Source organism: Dermacentor andersoni, chromosome 11, assembly GCF_023375885.2.
Source record: "Dermacentor andersoni chromosome 11, qqDerAnde1_hic_scaffold, whole genome shotgun sequence".
NCBI lineage: Eukaryota > Metazoa > Arthropoda > Arachnida > Ixodida > Ixodidae > Dermacentor > Dermacentor andersoni.
This window is the reverse complement of record NC_092824.1, coordinates 65671888-65695823: the sequence shown is the minus strand read 5'-3', so window position 1 is coordinate 65695823 and position 23936 is coordinate 65671888. Positions and strand designations below refer to the sequence as shown.

The 23936-nt window shown below is 47.9% G+C and overlaps 1 protein-coding gene across 4 annotated transcripts in view; it reads right to left on the bottom strand.

Moving 5' to 3' along the window:
- Nucleotides 1-1755: 1755 nt before the first annotated feature.
- Nucleotides 1756-23936, bottom strand: part of gpp (DOT1 like histone lysine methyltransferase grappa) — a 64815-nt gene continuing 42634 nt past the window's right edge. For 3 of the 4 annotated variants that reach the window (XM_050168248.3, XM_050168251.3, XM_050168250.3), the window contains 8 exons: nucleotides 23461-23688; nucleotides 23016-23359; nucleotides 20320-20463; nucleotides 18309-18356; nucleotides 15854-16126; nucleotides 13627-15010; nucleotides 10477-12033; nucleotides 1756-9557 (listed from right to left, as the gene is read on the bottom strand). In XM_050168248.3, coding sequence (XP_050024205.2) covers nucleotides 9532-9557; nucleotides 10477-12033; nucleotides 13627-15010; nucleotides 15854-16126; nucleotides 18309-18356; nucleotides 20320-20463; nucleotides 23016-23359; nucleotides 23461-23688 — 4004 coding nt within the window. In that variant the 3' untranslated portion in view covers nucleotides 1756-9531. The remainder of the gene's footprint in view (nucleotides 9558-10476; nucleotides 12034-13626; nucleotides 15011-15853; nucleotides 16127-18308; nucleotides 18357-20319; nucleotides 20464-23015; nucleotides 23360-23460; nucleotides 23689-23936) is intronic. The other variant, XM_050168252.3, reaches the window with a different exon arrangement.

Below are 23936 nucleotides of genomic sequence, written 5' to 3'. Positions count from 1 at the left end.
GCACAAAAAGATCAACTTGCTAATGCCTGAAATTTTAACGCCATACGCATGATGCCACACGGACAAACCCAATGTCATTCTCCTTACCCATAGTTTTGCGCGTTCGTCGGTTTACTGTCGATGCCATAGCTTATGCAGATCAGTATAATTAAAGTATGCAAAACAGCGTCTTATTCTATAAAAAATAACTTATACTTAATGTTCAGCTACAAAGCTTCTATCACAAGCTGCATGCAGCGAACTTTTTCAGGTGGGCAGTGCAAAGGCCTTGTCGCAGCAGGCGCCATTTTGCTTCTGGGCTTTGGATTTCGTGTCAAATGTCATTAAAGGGACACTAAAGGTTAATATTAAGTCAACGTGGACTGTTGAAATACCATCCCAGAAACCTCGAAACACTTGTTTCGTGCGAAGAAGAGACTTATTTTAAGAGAAAATGCGTTCTGAAGCGTCCGCGTACCTCTAGCGCAGTTCAAATCGCCCGCCCTCCGATCAAGAAGTATTGACGTCATGGTCTCATAGTGACGTTGCGCCGTCGGCGAGGAAAACTGCTCCCGCAGACAGCGCTACTAGCGCTACGGCTTTTCTGCACAAAACGCAAACGCGCGGCCAGAAACAGAGCCAAGACAGAGCCGACAGCAGCGCGAAAGCCATGGCGAAAGCGGAACTATGGTGGCTAGCGGAAGGGAAAGCGCACGACGATAAGCTGGTTATTTTATGACGCCAACTTCGATGCTCGTTGCAATGGATGACCCTGACAACGACACATTAGCTCGCGATGCTGGGCACCGATGAACGTGACCTGCTGTTGAGGGCTCGCGCTGCCGGCGTCGTTGCGTACTACTACGACGACGGCCTGCTTTGAAAGGCACTTCACGCGACTTCAGTAAGTCGGTGTTGAACTCGTAATCCTCTGGACGAAAGTGCAGCGAGCACACTACGTGATTCTTCGGCGCTTTGCCAGCGCGCTGTGGCAGAGGTACGGCACTTAACCACTTCGAACGGAGAGGTTCACTCGTTGGCACAGTGATAAGTAACGTTGGATTCGCCGCTGCAACTGCCCTTGGCCAAGTTCCGCGGACCGTTCGCGCATCCCACGGCATCACATGGACGTGGCATTCTCGCTGCTTGTTCCAAATGCAAGTTTCGCGAGCCAGCAGGACCACCGCAGCACGACGCGATAAAGAAACTGAAACTCCAAAGCGCGCGGGACGCTAAGTCGAGCGCGCAGAGTCGTGCGAAAACGAAACCTTTCGATCACCCATACTACTCAAGGGTAACGTCAAAATGTTTTTTTTTTCTTTCGTAGAATCGAATAGAAGTAGACAAGTAGCATTTTCTTCCGTCTTATGCTCTAATGAAATGATCTTTTTAATACAAGTAGTTGAGTACTAGTGACAAATTATGACGAGGAGTGCTTTCGTCATTGGGCTAGTACCGGAATGTCGCTGGGGGGGTCTCAAATCGTGTCGTGCATTTACCTCAATTTCTCGGTAACTAAAGCTCTGTTCGCGATTATATTCACACCTTAGACGTTCTAGAGCATTGCTTTATCGCTTTGACTCGACTTTCTGGTAACCTTTAGTGTCCCTTAGGATGTGTGGCAGCTTCAGTAGGCAAAAAAGAAGGTCATTAGGGAACTTATGAGATTAACGACTGAATGTCACTTTTTGTGCCTGCGTGGCAGTAGAAACTCAAATTAATTGGCCCACTGCTGCTTTCAGCCATATAAAACAAAACACACAGGCACTCAAAACACAGTTTTGCTAAAAAGAGGGGTGTTTTTAATTCCAAATGCTACAGTTGGAAGTGTGGATTTCTCTTTTTCCCATTTGTTACAATAGACACTTTTGAGGTATGGTACAAATGATTTCTGTCGGCAGTAGTCGTAGAGTGTGTGCTTCCTGTACAGGCTTATAAATATCTCTAAAATGAAAAACACAGCATCAACAACAAACTGGGTAACATGCAACAGTTTCAGTGTTCTGTCTAAAAATACAATAGGAAAAAAAAAAGGAAAAGAAAGGTAAACCCGTCACACTATTATCCTTGCGTTAAATCTGTTCCACACTTGCAAAAAAAGTCAATTATTGGCATTTTCCAAATTCGGCACAATTGATCTGCGACAGCTTGATAGAACGCGTTGACAAAGCAGCGTCCTTGTATGTGCACCAAAAAGAAAAAACTCGGACACAGTTGTTACACACGCTGTGGGAGCAATAGTGTACCACAGCACCTCGGGTGGCACTGTGTCCACTGCGGTATGGCATGATGAGACATTTGAACTAGCAGCTAAATAAATACAAAACAAATAGCACAAAAAGAGGCAGTGCGCTACAAAATGTATTCATTAACCTTACCTCACCTCGAATCTTAAATGATCTGGAGCAACATTCCTCTTTTGAACGAAGCAATTCTACAGCTATGTAGTTTGCTTTTTTTTTATCGTGCTAGCACTGAAGAACTAGTTTAATAAACTGGCTTCTCCGATGCACGAGTGCCCTAACTAAACTACCCAACTGAGCACACATTTATGCCTTAGACACTATATAATGTAAAAACTGAACTCGCACAAAGTCCTGAACAATTTATTGAGGCATGTATTAAACTCAACCTGCTGTAGGTGCACCAGTCATTCTGTCTAATGGCAAAAACGTCATTAGAGCAATAGCAAATGGAGAAAAAAAAGGAAACCTACCACATACAAGCAGGCATGTATGTTGATAGCATCACGCGCTTTGGCCGTCATACTGAACAGAATAAATTAAGATGGTTGATGAGCAAGCAGCATGAATATGAATTCACTCGCTGCACATACAGAAATACTGATGCCTTGTGTCGAAAACGAACACATAGATGGTTAATTCTTAAGAGGTGTAAGCAGGTAACAGTGCAGCGATGTGACGCTTGGCAGCTCTTTGAAAACTCAGGTACACATCTGAATGAAGCAAGACATTTACCACTGAATGCTATAGGTGAAAAGGCTGCAATTCAATACAAACTTTGGCTGTGCAAGTACCCTGCTCTCAAGCACAAGAGCTCCCTCCCGAGTCTCAGAGTTCAAGTCAAACAAACTCAATCCCAGATTCAAGGAGTTGCAGTTTTGGCAGTAAAAAATGGTACACCAACGCCACACCGCAGTGGACATCTTGGACACAGGTACACATCTTCCGCGCCCCGTGGGCTGCTGAAGGGTGATGGAAATAAAATTAAGTTGGCCTGGTATTGCAGGCACAAGAACTCTTGGGCAGTGGGGAAGAAACATGTGATGCTTTCTTTTAAGCTTCCGTGGTTTTCACAAAGTTATAAACGGTTCTCGCCTAGGCTCATCCATGCGGAAAAAAAAGGGAAATTTGTGGGTCTCCACAAAATACACGCCGTGTACGGCACCATCATCACCTGTCTGGAACTAAGGCTACGATGAGACATAGTCACACTGATGATATATGTTTGGTTACGCAAGAAAGCCAATGAAACAGTTCCATCACAATGAGGCCAAGCTTTCTCATGCTAAGTAACACACACAACACTAGGAAAGAGAGCCCCCCCTCCACAACCAACTCACTTTGCAATTGAGAATGTTGTGCATTTCCATACAGTGCCAGCAACAGAATGTGATCCACTACACATACTGAGTAAACCACATTGGTGAAGACAGAGAAAAAGAAAGAAAAGGTTGTGCTCCAACTTCAAAAAATGCCCAACAAAAACGGTGTCTGTACACATGAAAAATAAGAGCGAAAGAGCAAGAATGGAAAGAAAACGGGTGTATTTAAATAAGCGACGCTCCTTGAGAATGCCCACAACGCACAAAGTCCTTGTAGCCGCAGCTCAGAGGGGATGTGCTCACAACACCCATTTAAAACAACACTTCCGGCGATCACCTCCAACAAACGTTCCAACATCACCAGGCATAACACACCACACTGTATGCACTTGCAATCTGGCAGGCTAGGATGATCTTAGTCTGCCCTGTCAAGGGCTCGTCGGCAACAATGCACACAGTGTTCTCACCCCTTGCAGCCACGAAATATCACTGCTCTAATACGCGTGCAGAACTCCAGGCACCTCGCGTCATTCCCACAGCCGATCTGAGTTTGGAAGAACCCGCATTCCTGCTTGGCTACGATTTTGCTAAGGAAAGGCAGAGGACGTTTTTTACACATTTGCATCATTTCGCCTCAACACTGATATACTCCATCCAGTACAGTGAAGTGTATGGCTTGCATCAACCTACAGGACAGCCAGCTGCCATTAATGCTGATACTGCCATGATGCTTCTGCTTAGTTAGCACTGCACAGAGGGCAATCAACAGCAGACAATCTCCTTGTTGGTTTACGCAACCCACAGCTTTTACTGTACTGCATGTAGTTCGAAAAGTGGAGTATGGTGTGCTGCAGTGGTTTAGAAACTACTGTGTACAGATGCTTTCAGCACTGGTTTCCTGTCAGTGTGTTGCAATAAGCAACAGAAAAAGAATGCAGTATGAAACAATGCGTATGTTAAATTATTACACATATTCCATTCAGCACTCCAAAAGGAGCTACTTTCGCTAAACTTCCATATCCTATCACATGGGTGCCTTCAATCTTGCTTGAGTGCTTCATTAATCAGAATAAAAACCTCTAGTGTTCTTGAAGGCTGCTGTTGACATGCTCTGACTCAGTTGGCTACCAGATGCAAAACAGTAGAAACCTTAAATGAACTTGGAGATCAAGCATATCAACTAGGATCAACATTCTGAGGGGGATCAATTATGTTTCAGTGTGCTCAATAATTTTGACACAGCTTCACTCAAAAAGGACAGAAGCTACCACTTGACAGGTTTATAACAGGTAAAAATTTCAACAGATGATCATGCTTCCCTATTTTGGTAGCTACCACTGCTGCTGTACAAAAGTAGTCATAAGAATTCCAGATTAAAGCTTTCTTTTGCCAGGCTCCATCCTCCAACCCCCCTTTTTTTTCTACTTTCTAGACAAGAACCCAAGGCAGCACACCAGATGCCCCAACTACGCAGTCCTCAAGAAACGCACATCAGCTATGGCTACATCAAGAGATGGTAGCCAATTATTCAAAGCCATTCAGACAATGCAGGCTTGGCAAAACTCTGAAGCAGTAGGGGGAATCCCACAAGATGCCAGGTGTCGCATATAAGGCGTAAACATGAACAGCGTGCATGCTATCAAGCTGAAACTCCCACCACCTTTTCTCGTACCGCGAACCATACATGACTCGACACGTTGCATGACGGCCAAGCTTACTTGCTTCCTTATAAATAGGTTTCCTACATCATCCATGACCATATGCGCACTGTTCCTACACTGAGGCTACCGGAAACACGAGTCTAGCGAGCAAGCTTAATCACAACACCTAACTACTCGGCGGCCATACCAACGCACAACGTCCCCTCTTCAAACTACGAGCTTACCTCACGGAGAAGGAAAAAATATGTGTACATATACAAGCTTCTTTCTCAACATATCATTTTCCTCTCACCAAAAGCAAAGTGGGACTTAATCCCTGCTTGATTCTCGTGCGCCAGCACTAGAAATGCTATTTACAATACTGTGCCATCTTCCATCACCAAAACTTTAACGAGAGCAAGGAAGGAAAAAAAACTTGTCATGCTACAGCTATGCACACTCGGAAAAGGGTAGCGTGTAGACACGGCCACAGGAAAATAGAGATTGCCAATGTAGCCGAGACTTGCGCACACATACACAGCAGCAAGCACGCGTCCGCTCACGCTCCTCTAAAGTCGACCCGGAGCAACAGAAGAGAAGCTTGCGAGCTCATCTTTTCTAGCAGCTGACAGTGCACGAGGATGAGCCCTCCACAACAAAGCACAGCACTTTCGCACAGTTCCTTCACCTAAAACAATGGATGCTAAAACGCACACGCACAGAAAAGTAATGTTTTACAACATCGTGGCATGAATAGACAATGTACAAGCTATGCATCAAGTGGCAGTGTTTATTCTCAGGTGTGTGAGTTTGCGGGGTCCTCGACGAGACACTACTCGCGTCCCCGACAAAAATATGCACAGATCAGACAAAAGAAAGGAAGGCGTCAACCCAACAGAATGCGGCTACGAGAATAAACCTTGACCAGCGAAGGAAGCAATCTGCACAACTGCAACGCCCGGAGAGCATGCACGTCCAACAAGAAGCAGTGTCTTCAAGCATGCCTCTCGCACTAGATTTCGAAAGAGCAAACACAAGCGTCAAAGAAAACAAAACCTGCGCTATTTCTCCCACGTATAAAAGGCAGACTCCCTGAAAAAGTTGAAGCATTCCGGCACAGGTACACATAGCGGGGTTACATACAACAAATGCAGGCAGAGAGGATTTGAGGGGAAGGAAGCCAGGTGTTTTGCAGCACACGATGGTAAAAAAGCAGCAATCGGAACATGTAGCCACATCATAGTCTGCCGCGGAGAGGGAAGTCTCTTGCTTTGCTTGGCAACACAAAGGAGACAAACAACCGTAAGGGAAAGAAAGGGAGGGGATCTTCTTGAAGAGGGTCTTTCAGGTCACTCGTTCACAATCGGCATCTTGGAGTGCACAATCGAAGGGTGTCGGGAGAACCACGGTGCACAATGTTCTCACACGCAAACACTGGCAGTGATTGTTTTTTGCTTCTAAAATTAACTGCTGGCCAGGCGACGTGGAATGATGCACGGAGGAAAAGCAGGTTGGAGAGAAAAAGGCAAATAAATACACGAGGAAGCAAGCTCGTCAATGTCAAAGAGGCCAATTGGCTGGAGGAGACCTTTGCACACAACACAACAAGAGAGACGTCAGCCAAGACACGTATGGCATCACAATGTACAAATTTGCAGCGTAGCATAGGAAACAGTTGGAAACGCTGCCAAAGTAAACACGGGGAGTGTCTTGATTAACGTTTGAACGCACTGGCTGCCTAGATCTTAGCAGGTTTCTTTGAGCAGGGCCAAGGGTGCCGACATCGTGATTGCGCTTCTTTGGAGCCTTCGTACACCATGAAAGAGGAAAAAAATGGCTCCTCCTTAATGAGCAGCTAAAAGCAGCTGAAGCTTTCCGAAACCTTGGCCATGTAACAATAGACAGGACTTCAAACCAAGAGATGTAATCTGCATTGCTTTTAGCTGTGCAACTTGTCGCTAGTAATTGCCGCGACACTTCAATCCTGTAGGCAGTACTGGCCTCAAGATTCGGGAGACAGTTTACTCCCTCTCTTGCAAGCGTCATCAGCCGAAAGGTGCAGTTTCGAAGCATTGCTTGTGAATGGCAACTAGTAGGCAATTCAAAGCTGGCAAGCTCATTACACTCTGCTTAAATGTTGCTTTAGCGAAAACTCTAGCTGTACCCAAATGCTCCTGAACTATAACCTGAGTGCTCTCAAAGCAATCTCATGCACCTCTATGCTACTTTCATCCAAATCTCAGCTGAAACGGAGTAATAAGTGTGAGACATGACGGCCAAGTTATGTTAAGACCAAAAAGTAAAACTCCCAAGTTGCCTGGAAATTCTGTGAAAAGTCAAAAGCACTTCTGCAACTTGCAACTTGGCCACTGTGCAGCAAAGAACAGGCAGTATGGTTTCCAAATACGTTCCGTACGAAAATGTGAAACGTGAAGCTGTAAAGTAAGAACTCCTCTGCCTCTGTGAAAAGGCTGCCTGGAGGTGCCATTCTTAGCATTAGAGCAGCTTCCAGTAATTTGGCCACCCCAACTTAAACAAAAAGGTCCGCTAGTCTGCCACTGAAGGAAGACCGGAAAGACAAAGCCAACAAACAGCTGACAGCAAAGTCCCGTGTGGACTAACCAGCAGTCATGCAAATGAACACACTTTGGTCTCACTGGCTCACTTATTTTTGGTCTCTTGGTTTCGCAACATTGCAAGAAAGCATCTACAAAATGCAATTTTTTTTTTTGGCTTTCATAGCACCTGCACTAAGTCTGCATGTCAGTCTGGGAAAAAAAAAAAACACTAAGCATGGAAGCATGCACAGCCTGTTAGCCCTGCAAACAAAAAGGGACATTACGTTTTGCATGAAATTATCCAGCTTTTGCGAGCACTACTGTGCACAAACTGCTTCCTTAAAGAATGTGTACAAAACAGTTAAGAAAAAAACAACTAAGACCTTTATTTCCCTGCTCCCATGTTACGTGGAAAACACAGAAGTTAAAGCTGGGAAGGGGAAACAGAGAGTAAGGACATGAACAAACTAGAGGAAGAACACTACGATTCACTCTTCTGACTAGTTTTGCATCAAAAATGAAAAAAAAAAAGAAAAATGTTGGTGGCAGTGATCAGTCTTTAATGAGCTACAGTGCCTATCCATGGCACGCTTTGGTTAGGGGAGGGGAAATGCTCCAGGAAAACAATAATGCAATAAATACAACAAGCAAACGGCACAGAGGAGGGTTGTTTTCCGGCTGATAACTGAGGGCCTTAACATTTAGACAAGCTTTGCACACGATTCAAAAAGCAGGCCACCATGGAAACAGCATAAATACGCTTGGTATAAGCATTCCAGTATCAGAAGCTCAACAATTTCACAGCACACAGAAGCTTCAATGCGCTTGCTGCTCTGTAAAAAACACTGGAAACCAGTTTGCCACACAATTCAATCAGGTGCCACAAGTAACGGTGCATATATGCAGACTCCATAGCTCAGAGACTCCATGGGGTCTGCAAGAGCCCTAGCATGGTGGGCAGTCCACAAATTGGTGACCGATTTCACGGCCGTGTTCAAAAAGTCTGTGTAAAACATGCTTTTGACCGTGCCGGGCAACCCTCCAATAAATTCTAACATCAGACACAAGAGGCACGAAAGACCAGGGAGCTGCACAATCAGGTAGAACCCCTGAATGGTCACGGACAACAACAACAAAAAAAAAGCATTGCCTAGTTCCAATTCATGCTTATGACCATGTGTAGTTCAGAGGCCAATTACAAACCATATTATGTAAGCCATCGGTCATGGCATTCTCCTTTCATTTGCTTACCACCAACTCACTCTGCATCAACAGCTCGTGCTGAATAAATAACTAAAGAACAAAAAAGTTAATAGCATGCACCACGAAACATGGTTTCCTGAAAACAGGCTGTCATGAACGCAATGCAGTAGTTTTAATGCGAGAGCTTTTCATTGGACAGTACCTAAATGTGCAACACCCTGTTCTAAACAGAACAAAAGTGCTCCTCCCCTCCCCATAAAATATAAACAACAAGAAAAACGACACGGCGCCTTTCTGAGGAGAAATCCGGAACCCGAGGAACCGAACGATGACGATGACTCCCATCACCTCTTCACTTTCCAGCGTCGGTTGTTGGCCCGCAGAAATTTAAAATGGAACAAAACAAGATTGTTTCAAACACGTCTGCACACACTTCTGTCACGTAGGATCATCAGGCATCGACCGAACTGTGTCCCAGGGACTCTGCGCTTGTCGCTTCGCTGACGGGCGCTGTGGCAGTGTGGGGGTGGCGATGGTGAGAATCTCGTCGTTTCCGCTTGCGGGTCGAGCCCCGGTGACGCCGACGTCAAGTCAGGTAGTGCTGTGTGTGCACTGTGTGGAGAGCGAAAACAGGGTGCCACATCATCAGGCTGCCAGTTGCTACAAAGGTGCAAGCATCGCTCAAAGAGGCCACCGACGTCCTTGAAAATGTTTGGTGAAACTGATACCTGAAGGCTTATCACATCACACACTAGTGAGAAATGGAAACTAAGCCTTGCAAATGCAAACGGTCACATGGTGCTGGAAACATGTCAAAGGAGCTGCTTTGCTCACTCCTGGGTAGCAGCAGAAAAACTGCCACGATAATTATGTCTCAATCTAGAGAGAAATCGTTGAGAGTATGCTACACTGAGCCCAACTGCCTCTGCATAAAACCTTGTATATACCAAGGAAAAAGCAACTAAACCTTCGTCTGGACAAAGCTACACATCTGCAATACCTTGGCGTAAATGTAAAAGAAGGGCAAGGGTGCTGTCATGTAAAACTACTTCAACTAATTTACTTTTCTGTGAAGCAACAGCAAGCTAGCGCTACGTTGTTCTTGTTAGCGCTGTTGACTACTAAAAAGTTCACTCGCTTCTTTCAGTTTAATAAATGAAACAATTGTCCCTTACGCACCTTTCACTTCAGTCAACTTCACTGGATATTTAAAAGCACTATTCCATAGCACATTGTCCACACACTACGATGGTGGACAGCTGCATGTTCAGATGATGACTGCATCCACACGAACAGCACCAGTCAAGTTTACACTTTCCATTTTGCACAACTGGAAGTCACACAAGCTGAACTGCAATGATCAGAGCAGAAGTTCAGACAGTTGGATAACGTGATAAGGCCTAAGATTTGGCTCTCCGGATGTGAAAAGTACTTGAGATAAAAGCTTAGTGAAGCAAGTAAGCTGCATTCATGGCATAAGCATAGCATAATAAAGAGGCCAAATCAACTCAGACTGCAGAGGCAGCCTCACCAGGATGGGGCATCTTGTGAGGCGTCAGTCCTGGCGGGTGCGCGGCGTAATGGGGCACTCGCTGAGCCGACTCCAGGGGTAGCGTGTAAGGCCCTGCCGTGTATTGGGGCGGGGCCAAGTGGGGGCGGGGCCTGTGCTGAGGCGGCGGCTCAGTTCCCGCTGTATGCTGCGAAGCCGGATGGCCGGCCGCTGCAGCAGCCAGTATGTTGGGTGGGGGCACGGTGAAGTTGCACGGGGGAGGTGCCATGGAGGTGGGGCCAAGGAATGGGGGCGGAACTGATGTGTCCGGCAACACCAACTGCGACGGGTTGTACACGGGTGCTGTGCGTGGAGGGGGCGGGGGAGGAGGCATGTTGAAGGGCGGCGGCACCGACACGTTGGCCACCAACGGTGGCGGCAGCGAGCAGTGTGGTGGCGGAGGCGGTGGGGGAGGAGGGGCCGCTGCCATCTGCGGCGTTAGCGGGGGTGGCATCGGAGGTGGGGCCAAACTGGACGACGTGACCAGCATCAGGGGTGCCTGTGGCCGCAGTGACGACGAGTCGAGGCTGGCAGCTGCGTACGACACAGCGGCGGCGTACGACGACGCAGGGTCCGAGCGAGATGGCGCCCCCGGAAGGGTTGTCGTGGCCGCCGGCTGCTCCTTGGCCCAGTCCCAGAGACCGTCCTTGTCAGGAGCAATGCCCACGGAGGAAGCCTGCTGTTGCTCGGAGGTGACTGAAATGTCCCGGGTGCCGAGCCCTAGCTTGTTATACACGGTGTTATCAAGCGGCGGGTGCGGCGGGTCGTCGGTGCTGGAGGTGCCACTGCGTGGCGTGGCACGGTCAACATCGTCGCCATCGTCCTCCTCAACAGGGCTGCCGGGGAGCGGGCTTGTGGACCGGCTGCGCCGGCTGAACGGGCTGTCCACGCTGCTGATGGGGCTGTGCGGGCGCTCATCGTCGCGGCGGACACGGTGCGAGGGCGGCGTGGGTGACAGCGGCGTGCGTGGCGTAACGGGCCGCTCGGGGGAGGCAGATGGAGTCCGAGGGGGCGTGTCTGGCGGGGTGCGCGGGCCCCGCCTCTTGGGCAGCGGAGAACGGCCGGCCGTCGTCGGCCCGCCCCCCTTCTTGGAGGAAGAGGAGCAGGGGGAAGGCGCCGGCGGACTCCGGTGCCTCTTGCGGGCCGTGGGCGAGGGCGGGCCCGCGTTCACGGCCTTGATCTTGATGGACAGGCTCTCGAGCTGCGTGCCGCTCTCCCCTCCGCGGTCCTTCCGGTGAACCCTATCGACCACCCACTTCTTGTGCGGCTGCTGCTGCAGAGCTGCCTGTCGGGGGGCCTCGCAGTGCTCCGACGAGGATGATGAGGACGAAGACGATGTGGAGGACGACGAGGCCCCACCAGTGGTGGCCGCTGGCTCCTTTCGTGATGTGGCCGGCACCGACTCGGGCTGCTGGTTGGAGGAGGCAAGTGCGACCAGTTTGTCGAAGCCGCTGCTCACGCGCGCCTGCCAATGGTGGCGGCCGTGCGACGAGCCCTCGGGCCTCCGGGACAGTGCTTCAGCCTTGATGGTGAACTTCTCTATGAGGGGAAAGGGGGCAGCAGCAAGCCGAGGGGCCAAGTAGAATGCCATAGGGGGAAGGGAAGAGGGGTAGGTGCCAACAGGGAGATGGCCAGGGGTGCGTGAAGTCAAGGGGAAAATAATGGTGCAAGGAAAGGCAAAGTGATTTGAACAGTGTGAAGAGAGAAGACAAGACAAAACCAAAGGTGGAAAGGGAGATCAAGCAGAGGCCAGCAGGGAGGAGGTGGGGCAAAGAGAGAAACGAGCAAGGATACAGTCAGGGTGATATTCACAGGAGCAGAATATGGTCACCAGCTTCAGTCATGTGCCATAACATGAGAGGTGTACACAGAGGTCCTGTAGACACAAGCAACACTGTCTTAATGCCTAAAAACGCATGAGAGAACCTAAAGTCGATAGCAAATCAAGGGACATGGAGTCTAAAGGCAAGCATCAACGACTGTGATGTTTAAATGTTATGAACTAACGATGTTTCACTAAAAAGTTCAGCGCCTAGACCTTGTAAAAGTCAGCATTCTTCATGCAGCATTATTATGCACAAAGACTTACGATAAAGCCATGGTCTTGCATTATCAAGTTAGAACACTCCACACCAAATGGTTCACTCATTATGTTTGTGTTAGCAGAAAAGCAAACATTGTCAGCTCTTTTCTAGATGGAAAACGTGCTTTATGCATATTGCAGACTGATGTGTTCCCTAACAAGCTGAAGAGTTTTGGGATATCGCTTCAGTTCTCTATAGGTTTACTGCATCTAATAGTCTCGCAATATGATCTGAATACAAAAGTACCATTATGTCTGCCTTAAAGGGAATCCGTCAGTGGTCTGTCCCACGCACAACAGTTGTCAAACTTGGCTGATTGGCCGATAATATGAAAAAAAAAAAAAAAAAAAAACTGGCTTATTAAGTTGTTCGGCACGTGCCATAGCAGTTCCACCAAAAATTAATAGAAGGAACTGTGGTGCTTAATTGTTATGTAACCACAGGAATAATGGTTAGTACACAGATTTGTCTAATATTTATACTTGTGGCCTCAAACGTTCTTCTGACGTAATTTGTCACACATTTTCTACCAAGCACTCAGTGTTTTTTAAACACAGCAAGGCAAGTAGTGCTTGCTTACATACACAATCATTACGAGTCCTATGAGGCCAGTGCCTTTGAGCTGATCTCTACTTCTGCTTCCTCGTATTCCCCACAAGCACAGCTTGTGTGCCTTGTTAGTTAAGTCATAACAATAAATATTTCACATGACCCAAAAGTGAAAATATGATTAAATTAGCCATCAAACAAAGCAAATGGGAGATTGTTTTGCATCCGGTCACTTAAGCCACTGCTTTTTCCAAATCCTGTCAGATGCCCTGCCCCGTGGGGTTCCCTAAACTGATTTTGTGCCACAAAATGAGCATGCCCCAGCAATAATGGCTCCCAAGGCGTCCCTAAATGTCACATTGCCATCGTGCACTGTACAAGAGAATACATAGCTTGCAGTTTTGTGATCACTTCAGATGGAAGAATTTCTGAGCTGTAGTTAAAAACAAGAGGCCCAAATTTGCACAGCAACAAATGCCACTAGTCTGGCCCCGCTTACCTTCGACATCCACTCCCGTTTCTGACTTCATCCGTATGCACACAGTCTTGTCGCCAAGCCCCAAGGGAGGCCTGATGCTCTCCGCCGTCGCCTCTGTACCCCGCAGCTTGTGCGGCGAGTGTTTTCGTTTGAGCTTTCGTGATGCTCTGTCTTCCCGCTTTGGGCTGTAGCCGTTTCGTGAAGCCAGAAGGCTGCCCAGGTTTAAGATGAGCCCATTGGACGGTTTTGACAGCGGCACTGCCGCCGGTGAAGCTGCATCGTCAAGCTCCGCTTTCTTTTTGGGCTGCTGAGGCGGAGACGGTGACACAGACACCGGCGGCGGCAGTGGCGGCGGCGGCGGTGGAGGTGGCGGCGGAGGGCTGGGCTCCCGTTTCCGGGGCGACTTCCTGTGCTTGGACTTGGACGGCGAGCTGCTCTTGCGTGACGACTGGTGTGCGGCACCACTGCTACTGCTCATAGCAGACGAATCCTCAACAGGCGTCTTTGGCGTCGGCGGCAATTCCTCTTGGGTGGCACAATGCACCGGTGACTCTGGTGGGGCGGCCGTCCGCTGTGGCACAGGCAATACTGTCTTGTGGTGGCTTGACTTTGTTGGAGACTTATCTCGGCTCGTGTGCAACACATCCGCGGTCTTCGTTGCCACGGCTGAGGGTGCAGCAGCTGGCATGGTTTCGGTATGCGTGCCTGGGACCCGCCCAGGTGTGACTGGCGAGTAGGTCATCGAGAAGCAGCTCGCATCAACAATGTCCTTGATACCACTTCGGATTACTGGGGGGCGTGGTCTCTCGGGCGGGGCCTCCTCAGCAGTTGATGTCAGTGGTGCTGCGATCTTTGGAACAGAAGCGGCAATATTTTTGTCCTTGGTGCCTTTCTCCTTTGGAGGGGCACTCTGTATGACACTAGGTGGCCCACTGTCGGGAGGGCCACGGTCTGAAACAACACTGCTTAAATCTGTCGGTGCTGACGGCTCCTGAATGGGTGCCTTTGCTGAAACAGAAGAGGATGACCAAGCAGCAGCTGGCAAAGTGGCAGTTGCCTGTGGTCCCAGTTTTGGCGGTGGTGGTGTTGCCGTACGAACCGCTCGGTTTGACAAGTCATCTGGCTTGATATCGGCCTGCTGCATCACACCAGGCTCGGAGACAATGTCGGGGACTGGTCCCGCAAGAGAGAGTGGCACTGAAGGTTGTAGGTGCTGCTGCTGTTGCATTGTGGTGAAGGGAGAGGCAAGTGTGGGCGGCCTCCGCGGAGGTGGCGAGACAAGGGTGCGCTCCAGCTCCTGCACTTCACCTTCCAGCTTCTGGACTTTGTTGTGAAGCTTGCGGCGCTGCGACAAGGTGCTGCTGATCTCACGCAGAATGTGCTCGTGCGACAGCTGGCTCAGGCCCTGCAAGAGGCGTTTGTCACAGAGGATGTGAATGACTGAATTAAATGGACACACAGGCAAATTACTTATTTCAAATTAATACAACATGGCTGCTTATAAGTCTACATTTCTTTTTTCTTTCTTATAATGGCTGTGCTGAAAGGCGGGGCTGAGCTATATGCAGAGTCTGCAGCATCTTCTGCAGCATACATGCAGAACTTGTTTCCCATCCAACTGCAGTTTACGCTTTGTTATCGTCTTTGGCTCAAAGTTTGTTCTGTGGTTGATTTCTAGTCAATCCTCTAGTGTCTAGCGAATAATGGGGGAGTGCTACAGGCCATTCTACCGAGTCACCTGCATTTTCTGCTCAGTTTATGCAATTTATTGCGCAGCACTCAGTCATAGCTGTAACTCAGCCATGCTGGGAAGCACTGATCTTTCAAAACTGGACCAACTGATGCCACATGCAATGCAGCATACAAGAAACTGCAGTGCAGAGCATGGCATTTCTTTCCTTGTTTTTTTTTTTTGGGGGGGGGGGTGCAGCACAGCTGTGAAGTTCGCTTTTCTGCAAGGAAGGATACGTTCAACACACGTGACCATGTTTTGGCAAATAGGGGTGTGAGCAGCGCCACCTATGATGAGTCTATGCAACTATGACGAGAGACTTCCCATCATCCCACTATTGCTGTCAGCGGCTGTCACAGAGTCTGGCGTTCCCATGCGAGGACTCTTATTTTTTTCATTCTCCTCCACTGTAGGTTAGCAAACCAAGGGAGCAGCCTCGTTATAACCTTCCTGCCTTCCCTCCTCTCTTTGCTCAGGACTTCTAGAGATCTCTCAAAAATTCCAGCACAGCCTTACCTCTGGGTTGGGGGGCAGAAAAAAGCCGTTGGTGGTTGCCGCAGTTGCCGCGGAGGTGGTGATAGTGGGGACAGCAGCAGTGGTGGTGCTGTCTCCTCCGGTTGAAGCAGGAGGGTTGGCGACCCCTGGTGTGGAGGGTAGGGGTGGGACCCTGGCACTGGGAACCTGCCTTGCCAGCAGTTCCGCCTGCTGCTCCTCCAAGTGAATCACCTCTCGCTCTAGGGTTGCTGCCTTCGATTGCAACTCCTTGTGGCGCACCACAATTTCTTTTGCCTGCAGGGGGGGAAAAAGAAAGAAAGGAGAGAGGAAAATGAGACAATCAATGATGCGTTCTGCAAATGACCCAATCAGCACCAACTGCTGTGCGGGTGCACTATTTCCTGGTTATGTGAAGCTCACACGGACAGCCTTGCGTGTTATACAACTGGGGAAACTCCAACTTGCAACATTTCTTTGCAGTCATGTGTTTGCAGTCACATAACATGTTTTGAAACCCAACATCCACCACTCTGTCCCACTTGTGCAAACGGAAAGATTGTTACAATGAACATGGATAACATATTACCGGTTATGTTGCTGAACTCATTAAGTTTTATTAATTACATGCATTTTAATTTATGTGCACTGAATCCACTTGGCTACGCTATGGGTACACTGAATTTCCAGCATGAGAAGAGCACACCAGATGCAAGCGGCAGGCCTGCGTATGAGCTCAGAAGTGTAATGACGCAGGACAAATGGCTTAATAAGAGGAAGCTTTAGCTCTGGCCCAACTCCGACGTGACCTATTCAAATACACTTAAAACGCAAGAATGCTTTCCTGAGATAACCCTTGGACCGATTTTAAAGAAATTTGTTGCATTTGAGAGAGAAAGTTATATTCTAGTGACTTTTGGAAGCAGATTCTTGATTTAAGGCCTGAATTTTGTTGAAAGAATTTCAAAATATTCAGAAGTTCGAAAAAAGTAGAAGCACGAAGTTTACGAATTAATAGCTCTCCATCAAGAACAGATATCGCAATTCTGTAAATGTCGTCCATTATATAATTCAAAGTGGACAAATTCAGTATGTCAATTTATATGTTACATGAATTTTTTATGTTGTGTAAAGGGGTTCTGCAAAAGCTGTATTTCCATATTACTAAATTTCTTTGAGATTCATGTGTAAGATATCAATTTTGTCAGCTTTAGGTGTGCCATTAGATGCAACTAACAGAACTGTGATATAATTTTTCATTGCTGAGTTACAGAGCTGTTAACTTGATAGTTTCGTTTTCTGAAAATTAGTGATTTTTGCCAATTTTTAGTAAAGGAGTTGACGACCTAAATCAAAAATTCAAAATGAACAGTCCCTAGATTTTAAGTATTTCTTTTAAATGCAACAAACCCCTTCAAGTTCGGTGGAGTGGTTGCCGAGAAAAATGAATTCTCCGTTTACATGTAGGTATTTAGATAGAAGCACGTGAGCTAAAGCTTCCTATTAACCATGACCTCTCAAACGACCCATGCAACGGTGTACTTCCCGGTTTCGGAAGCCATTTCCCAACTGCGGAAACAAGGCTGCCATGGCCGTTTATTTGAGCCAGCAAGAGCATGGTCATGGCTTAACTCATCGCTGTTGTGTGGCAACAAGGTTGCTCGCGGAATCGCACGCATGAGTGCACGGTTGTGCATTTCTAGAAATAATTGATAGATTTCCCAAGTAAACAGCAGAATGAAACACTACACAGCTGAACGTGTGCTTCTGGCAAGGCTCCATTACTTAATGCACCGAGGTGGAGAACATCTTGGCAAACCCAACGCAGCATGCTAATCACTGCTGCGATTACTGTAGTAAGGATACAAACCTAAACGCTAAGTTCTGCTCCCGTTTTCACAATTTTTTTATGTGCAACAAAAAAGTCAAGAAAAATGTTTGAGTGCCTCATAACACATCTAGCATGGCAATGCTTAGTATGTATTACAGGAATGCGCAGTAAAAAGCAAAATTTGAAGTGTGTGGCTGCTTTATTTTTCAATACCGACACAACTGCGCCGTGGGTGCTGAAATGGTTGTGGTGCCACTGCTTAGCTTTCTCGTTTAGTCAAATCACAGCGAAAATTGTGAGGTGTGTTTACTAACTAGAGGTGCCAAAGCCTAACACTGCATTATCAAGATTAGTGCACCGAGCCTGCATCGTGTTGCCTGCATGCAGCTGTCACTTGCGACAGCAATCTGCACCTCAGAGCCAATTTTTTTTCCCTTACACAGGGAGCCCTGTTGAGTTATTGTCAGTTGAATTGTGCTGACATGAAATTATACACCGAGTTTTGGTTACATACCACCTTTCTAGTATATAGTGTTCATTACAACAAGATTCGACATTCTACCTCTCCAAGGCATACTAAAGATCAGCTTGCATTATCAAATCAACCAACTGAATTGTCAAAGTATTCTGCCACAAACGTTTATTTACCTGAAGTAGCCTGCGATGGCTGTAGCCACTTGCTCTCAGAAGATGACACTGTACAAACAATTTGACGTGGTGATATACACTGTGAAGTCCGCTTGGCACTGTTATTGTTCCCAGGGAACTGTTTCGCAAATTGTTAAGTACAGTCTCGACAGCGCTCCACCCAATTAAATCTGGCACAATTACACAGGCGCAGCTGAGGGTCCAAAAGGCGTTAGGTAAGCAATACCGCCTTGCAAAGCAGGCCTAATCAAAAAGCTGCACGCTCTTTATAGGCACACTATAGGTGGGCAATGTCCCATCTCATGTTTCCATGCTGTATCTGCCAGCATACTGGCACCACCTGCAGACACCCAGCACCAACACCCTTCTAGTACACAGTCGGAACCTGCGATAACGAAATACCGCAACTACGAAATTCTTGCAACAACGAAACATTATCGTATCCCCGGCGAACGCCCATAGGACTCAAAGGATTTCGTACCTCTTGGCAACGAAATGTCGCTGTACTGCAATACTGCATCAACGAAATTTGCTGGACCGTAACTCCGCATATTGCGTAAGGCTAGCGGGCTCCAAAATGTGCTCAAATGCGACTGTATTGCACTAAATTGTGTAAAGCACCACCACATTAAACTTGTGTGGGCGCCGGCATTTTTGTTCACAAAAACAACCAAGCGCCGGAAGCGATCAGTGTGCTGGAAGTACGTCATGGCCGCCATCTTGTTTGTTGATTGCCCGTTTGAAGCGCCACCATGAGCTGCACGCACGTTGCTACTGACATGTGACGACGGTGTTTGCACGCCTACTAGGCGAGATCGTTGTTCGTTCAGTTTGCATTCCCCGCGGCCGATGACTCGGCGAGGCCTCGGCCAATTGCGTGAGGCGACACTGGGCGGCAACGCACTGTGCAATGTGAGCCTTGGTGAGCAAAATGCAGCAAAAACAAAAACATCCACGTCCCACTTACATGGAACTGTTTACGGCGTTTGAGATCCGTTTACGGCGTATGGAGTGTCACGCAGCGGGCCATGAGTAAGCGATCATCCGGGAATACGCATCCCTTGCTTCAAGAACGGTGGTTTTGGTGGTGCCAACCGACAGGCATCGTGTGCGGATTCGGCGCCGGACGTAGATTTGCGCGAAAGGGACGTTATCTCCGATCGTTTGCCTTCGCATACACGAGATACGATCACTTTAGCGATTGGCACCTACGGGCAACAGCATGCGCTGGAGAAATGCTGCTGCATGCACCGTTGCTCTGCGTCTGGTGCCGAGTTACGCAAAATCTCGCAAGGTGATCGCATCTCCGAAAGCAATTGACCGAGAATACTGCGCTACGGCAGAACTGCCACTGCTGGTCGATGCATGTGGCATACTTTGTACTGTCGGCAAAGCGGTTCTATATCCTCGAGCAAAGCTTGCAAAGTAGGCTAATGGAATTTGGACAGTAAAGTTTCGTTCTGCAATGTATTACCTATCTATGCCGTCTCTTTTCGCAACAACGAAATTCTCGCAAAAGCGAATTTTCCCCGCCGATTTCGTTATTGCGAGGTTCAACTGTATCCTCATAGTGAGGTTCAATTTCAGACGCTCTAGTAATGTTACATCACACTGTCAATGGCAGATACAGAGCAGGCGAGCAACTCTATAAGCAGGCAGCATCTAACAGCATATTGCAACAACTGGAAACCAGCAACCAGAACACCATCACCGCCATCCAAACATAAAGGAGGCTAGAGAATGCACTTGCTAAAGCAGTTCCGGTGTTCCCCAATGTTCTGGAGCTTGAGCCCACATGCGATTTTAGCAGAGCAGTCTCCCATTCTCCATGGAGTGATCTCAACTCGATCTGTCTATTAGTATGGCAAACGTTGCTCCAGGACAGAGCAGACGACGCTGCACCCCAGAAGTGCTCTTAATATGCCACCAGAATTTGGCGTTACTGAGGTGGGGGAGCTTGATGGCTAGTATGCAAGAAACTACGCGTTTCAAGTTGACGGCAGGTGCTTACCATGTTGATAAGGTCAGCGGGCGTATGGCTTTGCACTCCCAGCTCGTTCATGCGCGCCTTCAACAGGACCACGCTGTCGTCAATGAGGTGCTTGATCTGTCGCTCCAAGTGCGCTGCCTTGGCCACTAGCCTCTCGTTGCGCTCCTGCCCAAGGAAAAGGGCGGGAGAGAATGCGGGGCCGGCGTTAGGCATACCTTCATAACATGTGCGTGTAAAGTTTAAGACAAGTCTACACTTTCCATTTCCCCGAAAGTGCAAGAGTTCAGATGCTGAAAATGAATGTGAAGTTCTGCATCATGACATTCATGAAGGCCCAGGCATTATTTCAATGGTGACGACAAATTACTAAATTCCTAACAGTTAAACATGATCAGCCTTTACCATCTCATGTAAATACAGTAAAACCTCGCTAAACCGTACATGCTTAAACAGTAGTTTCGCTTAAAAAGTGGTGAAGTCAAATCCCCGACTCAGCAGCCATTGAACATAATATAATGCGTTTTGTATCTGCATAAACTGTACCAGTTATTGCGTACGTATCGGTTACACGTAGTGTTTCCACTTTTCGTCGCGCAATCACGGCGTTGCATTGTCCCCATCGGGCGGCCCAGCATAATAACAAACCTCAGAGATCAGAACAATGGCCTCGAAGCGCCCTGTGTGTTTGTGCATGAAGCCACATCAACGTCAATGTCATTTCGGCGCCATGCCAGAGACTGTTATGGCGTGCAAGCCGGCACTAGCGTCATGCCAAAGCTCGTATAAAAAGCACCGGGTGCGCAGCATAGAAGAAAAATAGGACATCATTCATGCGATCGAATGTGGCACCAAGAAGTCAGCGCTGGCACGCGACAGGGATCTACCGTTGACTACAATGTGTGGCATTTGGAACGAGAGGCGGTTGCTTGGCAGCGCTGCTGCAACCGCGAAAAGATGTCGGCTACGAGGTTCGCCTTTTCGCCATCGTCGCCTCTGTTATAGCCGAAGTATTGCCTAATGGCAGTGATGAGGACGGCATGGAAAGCGACAGCATGGGCGATTCAGGCCCAGCAGTGACAGAAGCTGCACGTTAAGTCAGCCTCATGAATGCAATTGTTGCGACGGGAACAGCACCCCACCGACTCCTGCAGCGTTACTGCACCCATGTACAGAGAATATGCAACGCCAACGAGGAATCTGCTGTTGCGAGTATTTGGCGAGAAGAGGGGCCGGCTGAAAAGCTGGCTTGCAGCTTCAGTAGGTTTGAGGCTGCTGTCATTGCTACAAGGTCGCCTCGGCATCAAACAAAAATAACAGACAGTTATCGTGCGAAGTGAATAAATACTGCAAGTTTTTACCCTTTCATTGCACTCTCTCCGAGTTCAGTTTTTGACTGGCAAGTGGACGATCTCGTGCTATTTCGGTTAAGCACTACCTACCGTTTAGTTCGTACTTTTCCTGAGCTCAAGCCAACTACGGTTTAAAGGGACACTTATAGTGAAATATGGCTTCTTCTGCATCAGGAAATTACCGTTCTACAACACTAAAAACACCACTCTTACAACGATAAGACGTTTGGTAAGTCAGAAAAAGCGCAAGAACGAAATATGGGTGGCAACGCCTACTTAAGTTCTCGCACCTGGGGGCTGTGACGTCTTGGATTTTGATGGCATCTTCTAGGGCCTACTAATTATATATAGCGGTACAGATTGACTGCATTGTGTTCTAAAGGAACCAAATATTAAACATGGCAAGTTTCGGGAACCTTTATTCAGCCAACGTGGCCCAAATGCGAAAACATACTATGGAATCCCTGACGTCAAGCTGACGTAACGGCGCTAAGGTTTCGGCGCGAAATTCAACTACTGATACTTGCACCTTCATTTTCTCATCTAATAATCAAACTATTTTTTTTGAAATGACTGCCTGGAGGGTTCTCAAACAATGATTCATTAGTCTAAACTGATTTATTGTTTCGCTTTAGTGTCCCTTTAACGAGGTTTCACTGTATCTGTTTCACTGAAATCACTGTTCGCTTTTAGCTTAAAGTCCAGGGAGAAGCCCACATACCGTATTTACTCGAATCTAACACGCACTTTTGAAAGCGATCTGCGATGGAGAGAGTCTATGCATCTAGGTACACTGCGCTGTGTCCTCGTCGCTTAGTTTGTGTTGAAGCGAAAGGCCACACAAATGTCAATTCGCTCACTCCAGCTACCGCACTTCCTCACTCCAGCGTTTTAATAAAGAGTTTCTGCGGTCATTGAGTGATGTGTTCATGATTGTTTGTGCACGTGACACCACGTTTGTTAATTTAGTTAGTAAGCCAATGTTTAGAAGATTATACGGCCGATAAAACTATCCTTACTTTTTGTATAGCTGTCGACTAATTTGCTATCGAAATCGATGCTTTGCCTTTCGGGCGAAACTGCAACTTTTTTATTGTAACCTTAGTGCACTGTGGTAAATCTTTCGTTTTTCCAAATGAGAGAAAGTTGCATTTCTAAATGAAAGAATGAGGTGTGCGGTACTGTAAAGGACTTTTCCTTTTTCAGGTGACGGTGCGCGTTACAATTGAGGGCGATTTTTTGTCCCCTTTCTTTTGGTCACGGAAAACGGGTGCATGTTACAATCGAGGATGCATTGGAATTGAGTAAATAAGGTAACAGCCATTACTGTAAATTTATGCGATACGTAAGCTTAGAAAGAACACTGACCCTCTCCCTGGCAATGTGCTCCTTGACCTGCTGCCGGTACTGCTCAGTCCGCATGTGGTTCAACATGGCCATGTACTGTGCCCGGAAGTCATTCAGCATGGCCTTCAGCTCAGGCGGCTCTGCCAACGGCGTCAGTGGACGTGGCGGTGGGCCGGACACAGCCATGGAGTTGGTCATGGCAGCTGCTGCAATGCTGTCCATGGAGGTTTCTGTGGGTGGCTCGGTCTTCACAGTCACTTCGTGGAAGCCGGTTGGCAACTCGCTCGAGAGTGATCCTTCTTCCGGAGCCAGGCCCCCGAGCTTCTGGTCAACACAGCCAGGAGCAGGCTCTGTGTGCATGGCAGCTGCACAGACAGTGGCGATTAGAAGTCGCTCAACGGCAAACTTTCTTACAGCACATACATTTGCAATGCGAAACTGTGTGCACATCAAATTCGCCACTCACCTGCACTAGACGTGCTCAGCACCGTCTGGGCATGCAGGAGATCGAGGCCGCTGAATTTCATTGGCTTACGCCCTACGCGCCTGTTGTTACGCTGGGGCGATTTCTTTGGTCGGCCCGGTCCCTTGCGCACCTCAACCGATGCCACTGATGATGCCCCGGAGTCCACCCTGCTTGGTTTCTTTCGCCGTGGTGTTCGCCTAGGTGCCTTGGGTCGTCTCTTTACCGGCTCTGCACAAAAAAGACAGGAGTTGGGTCTGACATGCGCGTATGAAAGTGGCTTTTCTTCCATTTCCTCATTGCATGCACGTATCCCAAGATGAACCTCAGTGTCTGAAATCGTGAAGAGAGTTTTAGCATAGTGGAGTTGTATTTGCACAAACGTAACTTGATCAGAAAAACGGCAGCTCTGGTGGTGCTATCTCGTGCTGGAAAACATGCTTGTGTCGCAATAATTTCCTCTTTGATAAGGAAAAGAC